The following is a 16,868-nucleotide window of genomic DNA, read 5'->3' as shown; positions in this document are numbered from 1 at the left end:
GATCTTATTATAAATTATAGGACGAAGATGAAATATAAAATTAAGAGATATTATTTGGGGCAAATTGTGTGCACACGTGAAGCGATTAATGTTTGAAAAAAGCTAATCATATCGATGTTCTCTTACCAAATCAAATTAATCTACTATGGGTTTTAAATAACGATACGCACTTTAACATTTATTTATGTAGCTTTTGTACGCTCTTTGATGATCTTATTAATCTAAATTTATAATGTAACTTTATTAAAAAAAATATTGGTGGAAGAGAGTTTAAGTATTTAATTCAAATTTTGTTCCATTTCATGCAAGTTAAGCAGTGAATAGAACAAAAAAAGTTTCCACTACTCAGGTTTAAAGTTGCCCTTATTATTTATAACACTGACAGCTGCACTCAAAATTGTGAATCCAATATAGAAGTCTGAAATCGATGTATGACCTGATCCAAATTGTATTAATAATATCCACAATATTTATATTATTTTCTAAGTAGCCTATATTACTGATCTAAAAATTTTTCCGTGCATCCCACAAAAATCTATTACATTTCAAATCTCGGATTATATTCAATTTTAGGTTCGATTTCTTCTGAAAATTTGACTTAATTCCCTTTCCTACTACCTTAAAAAATATAAAAAATTATGCCATTAAAACTACAGTGATGTGAAATGTATGATCTTCTTTTAAAAGTTCTTGTCTAAAACTTGATAACAATAATGATGATAAACAACATTAATTGAGTGTAATAATAAAGATGTCTGATAATACATCATACAAATATGTATACCATGTATGTATGTATGTTGAACTTGTTGTCTGGCTGGCTACTGTCTATTTTATAATTATTACCACAGAAAATCTTCAAGAATTTCATATTTTTTTGCCATTAACTAATATAATGTAATTTAAAGCAGACTATGTATATGAAGCAGAATGTATAACCTACCTACCAATCTCCGGAAGTAGCAAATCTTGTCTAAAACATGTATTCATGTTATTTTTACCACGTATTTAGTAAAAGAAGACTAAGTAGCAGCTATAACAAAAAAAAACAGTGGTCAGCATCTTTTCAGTTACAGATTTTTATAATTTTTATACTCGTTTAATAACAACTAACTTACTTGGTTTGATTACGGACACGTTTAATGAAACATGTTTTACAAAGGAAATAGATTTTATATGAGAATGTGTATGACTTTCATGAACACTGTGGAAGTCTTAAATATGCTTAAAATTTTGAATATATTATTGAGAAATATAATCAGGGAAAAAATATAGAATAGCGGATGTTTACTGTGGTGTGAGACCAAAAATATGTATAACTAATAAATAAAATGATGTTATAGATTTTTAAAAGCATTAAAAATAAAACAGGAAAAATAATGGAATGCTGTTTTTAACTTTAGAAGACTAAAATACTTGAAAAGAATAATATTTTTCAGTTCCCATATTTTAAAAGAATAAATGGAATATCCTTTATTAACTAAAAACATTATATAAAGTCAACAAAAACTTCTACATTCTAAAAGACGTATGATTACTTAAAGAAACTATTTAATAAATTATTATCAATTGGCCATTGTGTGGTAAAAAATTTTGTAAAATAGTTTTATTTAATAAGCATAAAGCTACTATAAACAATAATTCGTTGACAGAACAGCTAAAATCTGATTTCAACTGTTTATAAAGGAATCAGCTTAATAAAATACCACCAGGAAAAAAAATTAAGATATAAAGTAAAAATTTCTAACTGATTATGGCAATATGCTGGGTTTTTTTTTTTGGAATAAATTAAACAAGTAAGAGTGTTGTATTCCGATATGCCGAATCTTATATGGAGTCAATATATAAAATAGTTGTAAACCGATCCTCATCATCAGATTTTCGTTCTTACAAAACTTGTTTATGTTGAATTTCGTCGCTATATTGGTGTTATAAATATAGTTATGCACGTTAAAATAATTTTCTTAAGGGGCCTTATTGGGGATTAGGGTCAATTATGGACTGATCCTCATTGAATTTGGTAAGAATATTATGGTTTCTATAAATTTTTTCTGTCTTATTTCATTTTTAAGCTTTTGTGGAGGGTGCCTTATGTGAGGTATAAGGTCAAATTTGGATGGATCTTCATAACATTTAGTAGGGAGATTTTCGTTTCTTTAAAACTAGCTTTGTCTTACTTAATAACTGTAAGATAATTTTTATGCTAGTTATGAGCGTTGATGTTATCTCCTGAATGGATCTTTATATGGGGGATAGGGTTAATTATGGACCGAACCTCATAAAATTTTGTAGAGTGATTTTTGTTCCTATGAAACTTGTTTATGTCGAATTTCATTGTTATATTATGTTATTGAGTCAGTTATGAGTGTTTTTTCTGTGGAGTTCTTTATATGGGGGTCGGACCAATTATGGGCAGATCATAAAATTTTGTATAAAACTAGTTTTTGTCTAATTTTAGACGGACTGGCTAGATCGTCTTAGAATTTAGTAAGAACCCAGAATATATCAACATTTTTGGGACTACGATCTATATTTCAATGTGTTACGTTCCGATAATGGTGGGAATAAAAACAGCTTTTCCTTACTTAAACCTCCATTTAAATCAGAAACATTGAACACGATCACTTTTAATTTACACTAAGTCTATATTTTTGTATAAAAACTTAAATTGCCTGTGGTTCCCTAAAGAAGTCTACAGTCGCAAAAACATTCAATAACGTGATTACATTTATCTCCCATGAAAATTATATGTGTTTTATGAAAAACTAGAGTCGCCTGTAATTTGCCCAAAAGCCTCCAATCTTGAAAATATTGAAAACCTGTGATCTAAAACTAAAGTTACCTGCAGTTCCCCAAATAAAACTCTAAACGCGAAAACATTAAAAAATCTGAGATTACTTTTCGCACTAAAAATAGCTTTTTCGTTTGAAAAACTAAATTTAACTGTTTTTGTTGCTATGGCCGACAGTCAGAGTTTAAGCCTCCAATTGGGAAAATAAATAAAATTTTCTATACATATTTCGAAGTATTAATGATATGATTATTTTAAATTACTGACTTTTACAAATGTCTGACATGTACACTTATGCTGTTCATATATTTATGATCAATTGTAAATTTATGATTTAATGTACTACTAACTGTAGGCCATTTTTAAAGTTTTTCTTTCTTATTCATCTATGCACGGGTATGTGCAACATTTTTTAAATGGAATAAATAGTACATATTTATTTTATTTATATACGAAACATTTGTATAGAGAAACGGACAGATAGTCAGATACTTACATTGGTGAGTAACTGGCAGGACTGAAGAGGGCATCATTGTGGCGAGCAGGTGTTCTGGACAAAGCACTTTTAGCCTGTAACAAAAAAAAAAAAAAAAAAAAAAAAACACATTTTAAGCGGAAAAGAAATATGTATATAGAAGAAATAAATACAATACAATAATATAAAAATATGATGTTATACATATTTACAACAAATATACATTTATTGTATAATAATCAAAAGGAAGAGATGAAATAGACTTGCTGAATAAAATAGAATGTACAAATTTAATACAATATTATTATATATATTTTGTTCTATTTATAATATAAAATATGAATAAAATAAAAAAAAAGGAAATGTTGTTTCCAGTTGGAAAACTTTAGCAGCTGCTAGTTGGTTAAAGACAAAAAAACTCTTATTGATTGTATTTTTTTTTTAGAAAAACGTTTGTTTACATTAACAAATAACAACTGATAAATAGCGTTTTATACGAACAGTGTAATAAATTAGTTTATCTTAAGGATTTGAATATTGGAATAAATATGACAGAAATTCCTAATATTTTCATATTATTATTATTAAATCATACATTTTCTTGTATTTAGCGAACATTTTTCTCAAAATTTTTTATGTCATGTCATGTGATCCAATTTTTTATAGCGATGTTTTTCAAATGGATAGTAGTACTGGCACAAATTTTCAATAAGATCGGTCGAGAACTTTTTGAGTTACATTGGCCAAGCCTTTATATTAAAAAATCTTAAATTTAAATCCCTATTGAGAAGAAAATAATAAAGAAAATGCAAAAACTGTCGCAAAACACTTGTTGAACTTTTCAGTAGAAGTTTTTTCCATGCTTTTTTTTGGCACTTAAACGTTTTGAAACTCTAGTGTTTACGAGAGTACAATGAAAATATTTGAACTTTTTAAAATCTTACCAATTGTAGGAAGCAAGTGGAGAAAAAAATTAAATGCTTTTGAATACACTTTTTGAAAGTCATTGCTGATCAGATAGATATAAATGTAACTAACCGATGATTCGAAGTGAAGAGGAAACATTAAATACATACACACAAATATGTATGTATATTTAAATGTACAATACACACTTTAAAGGTGACTTAGGAATTTTCACAAAACTGAATTGAAATGTAGTGGAGAACAGGAGAACAGACAATAACTACTTGCAGCTACTGCTTTCAACAGATTTTTGCTCTTGTTGCATATAAACATTCTAATGATTGGCATCACCAACATTTTCAACATAGTTTTTGATGTTGTTTGTTTTTTTACTACATACTGCCATATGCTACCATTACCTATCTACCTACCATACTTTCAACAACTACTGCTTCATGATGTCGCTGTTCATTTGTATTGTTGGCCTCAACTTGTGCAACATCATCATGAAGTCTATAGGAAAAAATTGAAATAGTTAAAGCATAAAACTGATTTAAAATGATATTTGCTCCCGCACTCAACATTAAACATGAACAGCAAGAGCAACAAAAAACAACTACGACTTTTGACTATGACAATAGCAATATTTACGTATGTGCAGTGAAAGACACATCACATCCACTACATATTTCTTGTAGTGTCTGTTGCAAGTTGTACGTATCTTTAATTTAATGTTAAATATCTACTTGTTTGTACAAATAATAAAAAAAATAAAGAAGTATGTACTTGTGTATGCGAAGTGCCGATGTGCAGTTTTTTTGTGCTTTTCAAAAAGAGGTTGCAAAGATGTCATTAAGAAGTTGCAAACGAAAATATTCACAGAGTCTAAAATCGTAAATCCAACGGAAATGCGTTACATTTGTTTGCAACAAATAAACAAACACTTCATTTTAACCATATCTGTATGCGTTGAGATCAGAGATGTAAAAGAATAAGTTTCCATTTTTATAACTACTTTTTCTATAGAAAAGTTGTCTCTCTTAAAGAGACTTTTTCTATAGAAAAGTTTTCTCTAGAAAAGTTTTCTCTCTTAAGGAGATTTTTTCTATAGAAAAGTTGTCTCTCTTAAGGAGACTTTTTCTATAGAAAAGTTTTCTCTCTTAAGGAGACTTTTTCTATAGAAAAGTTGTCTCTCTTAAGGAGACTTTTTCTATAGAAAAGTTGTCTCTTTTAACGAGACTTTTTCTATAGAAAAAATTACTCTCTTAACGAGACATTTTCTATAGAAAAAATGACTCTCTTAACGAGACTTTTTTTTTATAGAAAAGTTGACTCTCTTAACGAGACTTTTTCTATAGAAAAAGTGTCTTAATGAAGGAGACTCTTCCTTAAGGATACTTTTTCTATAGAATAAAAGAGTCGCTTAATGCGATTTTTTTATTGAAAAGTTGTTAATTTTAAGGAGAGTTTTCCTATAGTAAAAGTGACTCTTTTAGGGAGACTTTTGCTATAGAAAAAGTGTCTCTCTTAAGGAGACTTTTTCTATAGAATAAAGTATCTCACTTAAGGAGAAAAAGTATTTCTCACAAATAGATTTCTTCTATAAAAAGTGTCTCTCTTAAGGATACTTGAAAAAAATCAAAAAGAATACACTCTTTTCAATCTTGTAACTTTTTTTTTAATTCAAATCGTTTTATAATATTGAATCTATAAAGATTTATTTATACTCTTATAGAAAACTAAGGAATATAATTTTGTGTTCTTGCTGTTGTTATTTACTCTATCAATGTTAAGTTATCTATTTTTATGTGTGTAGCAATTGACAGCATTAACAGGTGGAATTTTGCTTACTTGCAACAATAACATATTGTGCTGTTCATACCTTACACAATAGGTTGCTGCTACTAATAAACAGGTGTTTTATTTAAATTGCTGAATTTCGAATTTTAAAAGATTAGAAATTGAACACTGAACATATACTACTGCTTTGTTTATTAAAACTATAGAGGTGATCGAAATATTTGCAATACATTTAGTATATTTTAATATTTGTTTTCAAGTGTAGTGAATCTAAAATCCTAACATTATAATATTTGATCGGAAATACTGCTTGTTTTAATTCAATTGCTCAAATTGTGGGAACAGTGAGTGTATAAAGAGGCATAGTTTTTCAATTGACAATTATACATACATATATTTTACGATCGCTTTTATGTTTGTTTATTTATAAAGATCTGTCCGAGTCGGCAGGCTGGAGGTGTCATTGAAGATCAAACATACATATCGTTATCTGAAATGCAAAAAGCCATAACAACCACAAGTCTTAAAGCCCTAAAAAGCAACATAATAGACAAAGTCTTGGCGACACACAAATATTCGTGATATAGCTTTGAAATTATCATTTTATTGCGTACTTATTATTTGTTTCGACATTATATGGAATCACTTGTAAAATTTTTAAAAGTGTTTTTTTTACGCCTTTTTGCTTTTTAGGTAACGATATATTGATTGTATTTATAAAGCGGAAATATGTGCAAAATTTTAGATACTATCGTTTTGAGATCCAAAAAATCAGATTTTCGTTCTTAAATTAAGAAATGTTTTCTTATTATTGCTTAGTCCATACTCTTTGTACTATTGACTTCGGGATTTTTAAATAAATCCCGGAATCTCGATATCGGGATCCCGGTATTTTCGGGATTTCTAATTCCCGAAAAATATAAAAAAATTCAAAAAATCTTAATAATTTACCGACAAAAATAACATTTTCTATTTCATATTGCAATATGAATACACTTAGTAGGTGTTTACTTTCCAATAAGCATTTTGTGATAAGAAAACCAAATTAATTCAAAGTACTTAGAATAAAAATCTTTCCATCCCAGGTACTGAATAGTAGAATAAAAACCTACTTCTGAGCAAAAGCTTCTTATATCTTATAAATATAAAATAATACCCATGATATCCAAATTTACAATGGCTTCCAAATTTACAATTTGTTAAAACCTAATATTTAGATAGTATGTGTAATGAGGATCCATACGAGGCTACATAGAGCACCTGTACTACACCTATGTACTCATGAGACCATCCGTCTTGAGCTGAATATCGGATATATGGTATTTAATGGTCAGTAGGGAAATACTACAAAACTGGTTTATATCAATTATAGCCATAGTAATTCTAGCTTTTGCCAAGGTACTAGCAATATTATTTTTAGTTATATCCCGTGTTCTCTAACCCAAATAAGGGAATTATCATCTCGCCATCTTATTGACTTCCATTATAGATTTTAATACACCCATTAGATATCCGATAGTATCTATGCCTATGTATTGCCCTTTTTATACCATACACCACCTTAGATGGGGATGGGTTTCTCCGGAGTAGTGCTTTTGTTTTATGCTGTCCTTAAATACCCTGATGAATTTTGAAATGATCTGGCTTCTTTTAATCCTAGCCCCCATACGAAGCACAGCTTTAAAAAAGAATTTAGTGTCCACAATTTGCTTAAAAAGAGAAGTGCCGCAATGAAATTCAGCATAAATACATTTTATGTAACCGTAAATTCGTCCTCCAAATTTTATGAGGATCGACTCATATGAAGGCTTCCCTCAAGCAAGTTTCAGAAAAATAATTTTTTAACAATAAGTTGCTAAAATATATCGGAGGCGAGGTATAAATCAACTTAAATGATTTATTATGAAAACTAAATCACATTTTACTCTCATAACTGGTGTTATATGGTCGGCCTCGCCCGCCTATAATTTCTTACTTGCTTTTTTTATATTTGCTATTTCAGCTTGTAAGTTAGTAGAGTCATCTTAAGTCCAAAAACTTTTAAAATTCTCTTATTTAACACTAAAATAGCGGAAAAATACTTAAAATTCAGGATTTTAAAATTCCGAAATTCCCCGGGATTTCATTTTTTAAAATCCCGGTTTTCGGTACTTTCAAATCCGAGAATTCCCGTTTGGCATCCCTACTACTGACCCAGTTGTGGATAGATGTAAATTAAAATTGTTTAAATATTTTTTATTAGACAAATTGGTAAATATTAGATTCGGATTAGAGCTGAAAACATAAATGCTTTTACAATTGTTTTGGACGCACTAGATAACATATTTTTTCAGTTTTCAACGCAGGTTTGTCTATGTTAAAATAATTTTCCAGATTGTATAAGTTTTTAGTAACAGTATTATTTTGAAATTTTATCTTTCGTATAAAGACGAAAATGTTTAAATGCCATTTCGACTAAATTATTTCTATATTAAGTTATGAGAAAATCTTATTATGAGAAAATAGGTTTATGAAAAGATTTTTTTTTTTGGACATACAAACAAATCACCTTAATGTATTAAAATTAGTAGCATTTAACTTTACGCGTATAATTTTTCATTTTTTTTTCATTCTGTGTGAGAAGCCAACGAACTTTTTTATAAAAAAAATTTTCATAAATTATCAAAACTAAGTGTATAATTCATATCATAACTATAGTTTTTAACAATTTCATTTAATTTTTGTTTGCTGTTAAATATGTCATTGAACTTGATTAAGTTAACTCGTATATATAGAGTCTCGCCATGAAATTAACCTTTAACTTGGGTAGAAGTTAAATACAAAATTGTAACCACTGAAAAATGATCTAAACATTATGAAAAAAAATTATGTATAAACTGTATGAAAAAAGTAATAATAATACAATGTAATTTGAAACCAGCATTAAGCACAAACCTACATACAAATATTGTACAGTAAAACAGAAAAATAATAAAAAAAAAAGGTATCTAAGAATACTTCAACAAGGTATTATGTTTAGATAAAGGAAATACTAGTAGTTGGTACCTACTTTTAAACAAAATAGTATCGAGTAAATATGCATAAATTACTCAGACAACAATGTTGCATTCAACATTGGTAGCAGCAAACAAAAAATTTTTAAAACAACCATATTAACGGAATAATTCAAAGTGTAAATTGCCTTAAGGATGCAAATAATCGTACATAATAAGAGTTAAGCATTTAGTGAAGTTAAAATTTCCATACCCTACAATCAGCCAGTCATTTAAAAGTGTTTTAGGGGCAAATATCAATTTTAAAATCTTAACTTATTTTTATGAATTAAAAAATTGTTTATGAAGCTTAATTTAAATAAACATATCATGAGAGGAATTATTAACTACTGTACATTATTTTGTTTATACGTTTAATATTTTTTCTTCATAAAAATTTTCGAGTCCATAATTTTTAATCATAATCGTAATAGAATCTTATTGCTAAAAGCAATTAATTTTAATAAATTTTCTTTATGAAAATATCATAATTTTGTTAACATTTCTTAAAATTGTCAATTGTTACAAACTTTATTTGTATTTAAAAATGCCATTCCTGTTTGTGGAGTAGGGTATCATAATAAAAATAATTATTATGAGCATATGGTTTAAACTTTAAAGCTTAGCCATAATAAGCATTAAAGATTTACAGAAAAAAGCAACAACAACAGAAACAAATGGGGAATAAATTTGATGTTAAGTGATATAATGGAAAATTACTCATGTACTGAACTCGGTGCTAAATTGTGTCTTTGAAGTTGTCTGTGTTTAAAATTTAAAAAAAAATCTCAAATCAAGGAATTTCAAAACAAATGTTTTGAAATTAAAAAAAATTAAAAAAAAATGTTGTTGTTATATTAAAATATTGAAAAAATTATGATAATATTTACACATTTGTGAGGATTATTAGACATATGCACAGTGGCCCCACTGACAAATTTTGTGCAAAAAAAAGTCATAATTCTTGCTTAAAAGCACTTTAGTAGAATTTGTATGAATGAGTGGCTCAGTGCGATTGTATGCCAAAAATGGGCGAATTCGATTGGGTGGTCATGGCACTTTCCATACGAAACTTACTGATATAATACCTGCCTTGATTTATGTATTTAAATATTTTCTCTGTGAGCACAAAAGATTAACATCAGATATACAAACATATTTTGAAAACTTTCAGTATCCTATATTAATGATTCTAAGTTCAATAATTCAGAATTTCAAAAAATACCATTTGAATGACGAAGACGTTCCAGAAAACCTCCCTTTTATAAATTTTAATTCAATCAGTAAGCTGCGTGTTTAATTTTGTGTTTTTTAGGTATAATATTATAAAAAAAAATCAAAAAGTACCTGTTAAAGATTCAAAAAGTACCAAATTATTCACTGTAATGGATTTTCATTCCATCAGAATGATATATTTCTGATTGTGTTTCAAAGTTCAATATTGCATAAAAACTAAAAAGTACCAATTGAAGAACGAAAAAGTACAAACAATTCTTTCCTATAGATTTTCATGCACACAGAACTCTAAATGTTTAATTTAAGGTTTCTAGGTGCATTATTTTAGAAAATTCAAAAAGTACCAGTTAATGAACGAAAAAGTACCAAAAAGTCCTCTTTTATAGGTTTTCATTTAGTCCTGACTCTACATGCTTAAACTACTTATGTTTCTAGGTTCAATATTATAAAAAAACAAAAAAGTATTATTTGAAGAAAGTACTAAAAATGTCCTTTTATAGGTTCATATTTACTACGGGCTCTACATCCTTATTTAACGTTTCAAGGCTTAATATTGTAGAAAATTTAAAAAGTACCTTTTGAAATACGAAAAAGTTTCGTAGTCTCCTTTTATAGGTTGTCATTTACTCCGAGCCCTACATGCTTTTATGTTTCTTCAATATTACTGACAATTCAAAAAGTACTTTTTGAAAAACGATCAAGTACCAAAAAGCCCCCTTTTATAGGTTTTCGTTTACACCAGACTCTACATACTTAAATTCTTGTTTCTAGGTTCAATATTGTAAAAAATTCAAAAAGTATCAATTAAAGAGCGAAAAAGTACCAAAGAAATAGTCCTTTATAAAACCCGTACTTTATAAAACCGTACTATTAATATTAAAAAAATCAAAAAGTACCTTTTGAAGAAGGATAAAGTACGAAAAATTTCCTTTTTATAAGTTCTTATTTACTCCCGGTTCTACATCCTTATTTAATGTTTCAAAGCTTAATATTGTAGAAAAAAGTACCCTTTGAAATACGAAAAAATACCAAACAGTCCTCTTTTATAGGTTTTCATTTACTCCTAACTCTACATGCTTAAATTACTTATGTTTCTAGGTTCAATATTATAAAAAAATAAAAAAGTATTATTTGAAGAAAGTACTAAAAATGTCCTTTTATAGGTTCATATTTACTACGGGCTCTACATCCTTATTTAACGTTTCAAGGCTTAATATTGTAGAAAATTTAAAAAGTACCTTTTGAAATACGAAAAAGTTTCGTAGTCTCCTTTTATAGGTTGTCATTTACTCCGAGCCCTACATGCTTTTATGTTTCTTCAATATTACTGACAATTCAAAAAGTACTTTTTGAAAAACGATCAAGTACCAAAAAGCCCCCTTTTATAGGTTTTCGTTTACACCAGACTCTACATACTTAAATTCTTGTTTCTAGGTTCAATATTGTAAAAAATTCAAAAAGTATCAATTAAAGAGCGAAAAAGTACCAAAGAAATAGTCCTTTATAAAAACCGTACTTACTGTACTACTAATATTAAAAAATTCAAAAAGTACCTTTTGAATATGGATAAAGTACGAAAAATTTTCCTTTTTACTCCGGGTTCTACATCCTTATTTAATGTTTCAAAGCTCAATATTGTAGAAAAAAGTACCATAAAGTCTCCTTTTATAGGTTGTCATTTACTCCGAGCCCTACATGCTTAATTTTATGTTTCTTCAATATTATTGTAAATAATTCAAAAAGTACCAATTAAAGAGCGAAAAAGTACCAAAAAATAGTCCTTTATAAAACCCGTACTTACCATACCATTAATATTAAACCTCTTTATTGAATTTTTCCCGAATATAAATCTACCCACGTACTTATAAATTTAAGGTATTTTATTTTTGTACGCGTTGCAAGTTAGTATGTATTATCATTATAATTATTATTAAAATATTATTCCCATAAACAATCATAGTTGTGGCTAACACATCTTGCTCACAACAGACCATCATACATTTATATATAAAAAAACAGATACAGACCAAAGAGCCGGACATAGCCGGATTACATTAAAGATAGACCCCCCATGTGCGTGAATGACTTTGTTGTATGTGGAAAATGCAACAATATTTTTTAAGTTGAGTAATTACTCCTCATAAACACACGTAAATACAAATAAATGTATGCTAGTATAATATATTAAAACAAAAACAACAACAATAACAAAAGAACTACAATTACAAAAATACAAGTATGTCTACCGAGAATTTTGAAAGGAAATCAAATTGTAAAATGTGGAACTTTAAACATAAATATTTCAGGCTTAATGTATTTTTTTATTATTATTTCAAATAGACCCTAAAAAATGTAGTCAGGTATGGATGACATACAAGTATAAAAAGTATTTTGTTTTATATTAGTATTAATTAGGTTTTTAATTATATGTGGTTTTTCCAGGTTTATAAAGCTTGGATTTAATATTTGTGGCTGGGGATAAATTTAAACGTAACGGAAATGCTTGAAGAATTATTATGTTGGTGATTCAAATTTTGATTTAAACATTAGTAATGGAAATTAACAATTCAAATTAGGCAATAGAAATGTTAATTTAATATTTTAATATAAAGTAGGCCATTTATACCCTAGTGGTGTGGAAATAATACGGTATCCCTGGAACTATTGCATATATACCCAGCAAAAATAAAACGAAGTACTTCCAAAAGAATAACATTTATCACCACTTTATAAGTAGCACTGAGTGAATTTTTTAACCTTCTGAGGAAGTGATGTTTAAAGACTTCCAAAGATGCGAAAATAATTATATTTTTTTTAAAGCTGAAGATATTTTTTTGTTCTTACATTCTTGGGAGATAAAAAATTTTACTTTTGGGCTTCTGTTTTATTAAATGTATCTATTACCCTCATTAATGTTAAAATTATTAAGTCAAATTAGTTGTATTCTATAATAATACAATTTCACTTCCGAATAACTTCCAAAAAAAGAGCATAAAAATTACTTCTTGAGAATGACTTCAGAAGTAGTGAATTTGGAATCAAATAAAAAGGTCATCCCTCCTATGACAAGCCTGTGTTAAAATCATCACTTCTTCAGTACTTCCATGGAGTAAATTCTACTTATTTTTCGCTTCTTTGGAAGTTCTTTTTTTGCTGGGTAGCAATGAAATTTCACATGTTTGAAGCTGACATGTTTCCGGGTTGATTGACAGTTGTAGGCGATCGAGGGCGGAATGGGGGCCAAAGTTGATAACCTCGGGTATAAATTTTTTAATAAATCGGCAAAAATCTATTTATGATCTGAATGAGCTGAAATTTAAAATATACTTCCTGAGAAGATCTACAAAAAATACGCTTACTTGTTTGGGTTATCTCTTTTGCTTAAAGAGATATTTAGGTTTATTTTTCTTAATTCTTAAATTTACTCGATCTATTTTTAGTTTTTTAAATGTGGCGGTCCTATGGAGGGTCTTAAATTTTTTTGTAGCTTTCTGAAAAAAATTCTGAATAAAACAAAAACAACTTCTCAACGTTTATCTTGTCCCTATACAAAGTTAGACGCATCGAAAGTTGCAACATTTAAAAAGGGCCGTATATTAAAGATTTTTTCCAAAATTATGACAGGATTTAAAAATGACAGTGGAATGTACCGTAGTTCGAAAACAACAAATAACATACAAAATAGTCTGGAACTAAAACGTAGGAAATTTAGTTGTCTATAGAAATGTAGTAGCATCGGAATTCGTAGGAATCACAATAAGCGAGAAATTTGAAAGAAAAAAAAAAACAAATTTGTAACCTTCGACCCCCAATATCTCGCTTAGCGTACGTGGCGACTTTTAGCCTCTTAATTAAGACACTAATACGAAGTCCTGTACCACAATTCCCCACTTTAGTAATTTTCGACTAATTTTCCTGGGCTTTAAATTTATTAATTGATATCATCGTGAATTGATAGAGCCATACTTGAATCAAGTATTTTGTGATTAGTTTTAGAAAGTCTGGTATGAATTGCCTATTATTTTACTGTAGTATGGGAGTACTATATTATGATGTATTAACAATATATGCTAGGTTCATATACATATGTATATGTATAAAAATCCCTAGTTTTCAAAAATACTTCCTTAATTAAAGATTACACCCACTTTTTAATAATAATTTTCGAAATTAATGCGTAACAGAGAACAATTTACGAAAATTGTTAAGACATAGCAACATTTGGTTCAAAACGTCTTAAATATGTTGAATAATTATCATCACTGCGTTTTAAAAATCAAGATTTATAGAAATAAAGAAAAATATAATATTTTCAGCTTGGTGTAAGTATGATTAATGAAGAAAATGTTAAGAAATTTTACGCATAATGCAACAATTTCATTTTGTATTCTAACAACAATAGCAAACTAAAAAAAAGAAGATTAATTAAAACTATTGAAATGTTTAGAAAAAAAAAACACCCGAAAAAAGAAACATACATAGTTATAAAATTACAGATAAATTGTAAACCATAAAAGGTGTACGCATGTGCTACAAAATGTTGCACATCATCATCAACATAAGTAACAATATTTTTGAATTCACTGATGAATATGCTTTAATTTTTGTTACTTTTCTGTTTCTACTACATAAGTAATATTACATTAAAATAAAAAAATTAAAAGAAAATGTTGTATACAAAAGGAAAAACTAATTTTTCTTTGACGTAAGGTAATTTTTCGTTAGGTTTTTTGTTTTATTTTTTATGTTTTTTTTTTTTTTTTTTGACTGGCAGCGTATAAAATGCAACAAAGCGTTAAGTGGCAAAGACGCATAACAATGTGTGGTTGGTTGGTAGATTCAACCAGCCAGTGTAAGAGTACGTAAATGAAATTTAATTTCTTAAAAAATAACTCTAAAAATGTATACAACTGCCTAAACCTAAAACAAAATTATTTTTGTTTTTAGTTTTTGCCTTATTTGTGTGTTACAAATTCAACCGAAAAGCAATTTAACGTTAGGTAAGTTGGTTAAACTCTAGTTAACCAAAAAAACTTTAAAAACCCTCGCCGTCGTTTGAATAGAGGAATATTTTGTATAGAGACAACAATACACATATGTACAATTTCGTGTCAAGTGACCAAAAGCCGATGTCTTCCGATTTGGATGAAATTCCACTAAGTAACCACAAAGCTCTTAAAGCAAATAATCTAAGTTTTCTTTTAAGCAAAAACAAAGACGTCCGTTTTGAAAAAATAGACGAAAATTAAGTGCCAAATATTAAAAAAAATCTATGCCAAATATTGAAAAAATCTTATTCTTAAAAAATAATTTTTTTGATATTTATTAGGGATGTAACGCATACTCGCTTTCGTATATGCGAATTATTCGCTTACTTTTTTACATCCTTTAACGATACTATTTCTAAGAAAACAAAACTTTTATCGAATGAAAATTAAAATCACTCAAAAATTTATAAAAAATTAAAAAAATTGAAATTGACAGATCTTTTTGCCCTAGCTCCTCTATTTTAGCCAGAAAATGGACGTTAATGTTTTCACTCAAATAATCGATTTTCGATGGTAACTGAAAGTGATCACATATTTTCTTTCTTTTTGCCCTAGCTCCTCTAGTTTAGCCAGAAAATGGACTTTTATGTTTTTACTCAAAAAATCGATTTTTGGTGGGAAAATAGAATGATCACAGATTTTCTTTCTTTTTGCCCTAGCTCCTTTAGTTTAGCCAGAAAATGGACTTTTATGTTTTCACTCAAATAATCAATATTTGGTGGGAAAATAGAATGATCACAGATTTTCTTTCTTTTTGCCCTCGCTCCTCTAGTTTAGCCAGAAAATGGACTTTTATGTTTTCATTCAAATAATCGATTTTTGATGGTAAATGATACTGATCACAGATTTTCTTTATTTTTGCCCTAGCACCTCTAGTTAAGATAGAAAATGGACTTTTATGTTTTCATTAAAAAAATCGATTTTTGATGGTAAATGATAGTGATCACAGATTTTCTTTCTTTTTGCCCTAGTTCCGCTAGTTTAGCCAGAAAATGGACTTTTATGTTTTTACTCAAAAAATCGATTTTTGGTGGGAAAATAGAATGATCACAGATTTTCTTTCTTTTTGCCCTATCTCCTTTAGTTTAGCCAGAAAATGGACTTTTATGTTTTCATTCAAAAAATCGATTTTTGATGGTAAATGATAGTGATCACAGATTTTCTTTCTTTTTGCCCTAGCTCCTTTAGTTTAGCCAGAAAATGGACTTTTATGTTTTCACTCAAATAATCGATTTTTGATGGTAAATGATAGTGATCACAAATTTTCTTTCTTTTTGCCCTAGCTCCTCCAGTTTAGCCAGAAAATGGACTTTTATTTCTTTCTTTCTTTTTGCCCTAGAAAAATCGATTTTTGATGGTAAATGATACTGATCACAGATTTTCTTTCTTTTTGCCCTAGCTCCTCTAGTTTAGCCAGAAAATGGACTTTTATGTTTTTACTCAAAAAATCGATTTTTGGTGGGAAAATAGAATGATCACAGATTTTCTTTCTTTTTGCCCTAGCTCCTCTAGTTTAGCCAGAAAATGGACTTTTATGTTTTCATTAAAATAATAGATTTTCGATGGTAAATGATAGTGAT

General features: G+C 28.2%; 1 protein-coding gene across 1 annotated transcript in view; it reads right to left on the bottom strand.

Annotated features, from left to right (window-relative positions):
• LOC119603960 (DNA polymerase alpha subunit B) overlaps positions 1-16,868 on the bottom strand; it is a 176,233-nt gene that overhangs the window by 9,965 nt on the left and 149,400 nt on the right. Inside the window, exon 3 of the mRNA XM_037956267.1 lies at positions 3,288-3,361. Coding sequence (XP_037812195.1) covers positions 3,288-3,361 — 74 coding nt within the window. The remainder of the gene's footprint in view (positions 1-3,287; positions 3,362-16,868) is intronic.

This window comes from Lucilia sericata, unplaced genomic scaffold (genome assembly GCF_015586225.1).
Source record: "Lucilia sericata isolate MDLA Ls3-8-SP2 unplaced genomic scaffold, ASM1558622v1 Contig000012F_arrow, whole genome shotgun sequence".
Classification (NCBI taxonomy): Eukaryota; Metazoa; Arthropoda; class Insecta; order Diptera; family Calliphoridae; genus Lucilia; species Lucilia sericata.
The sequence above is the reverse complement of the archived record's forward strand: the minus strand, read 5'-3'. Positions and strand labels throughout refer to the sequence as shown.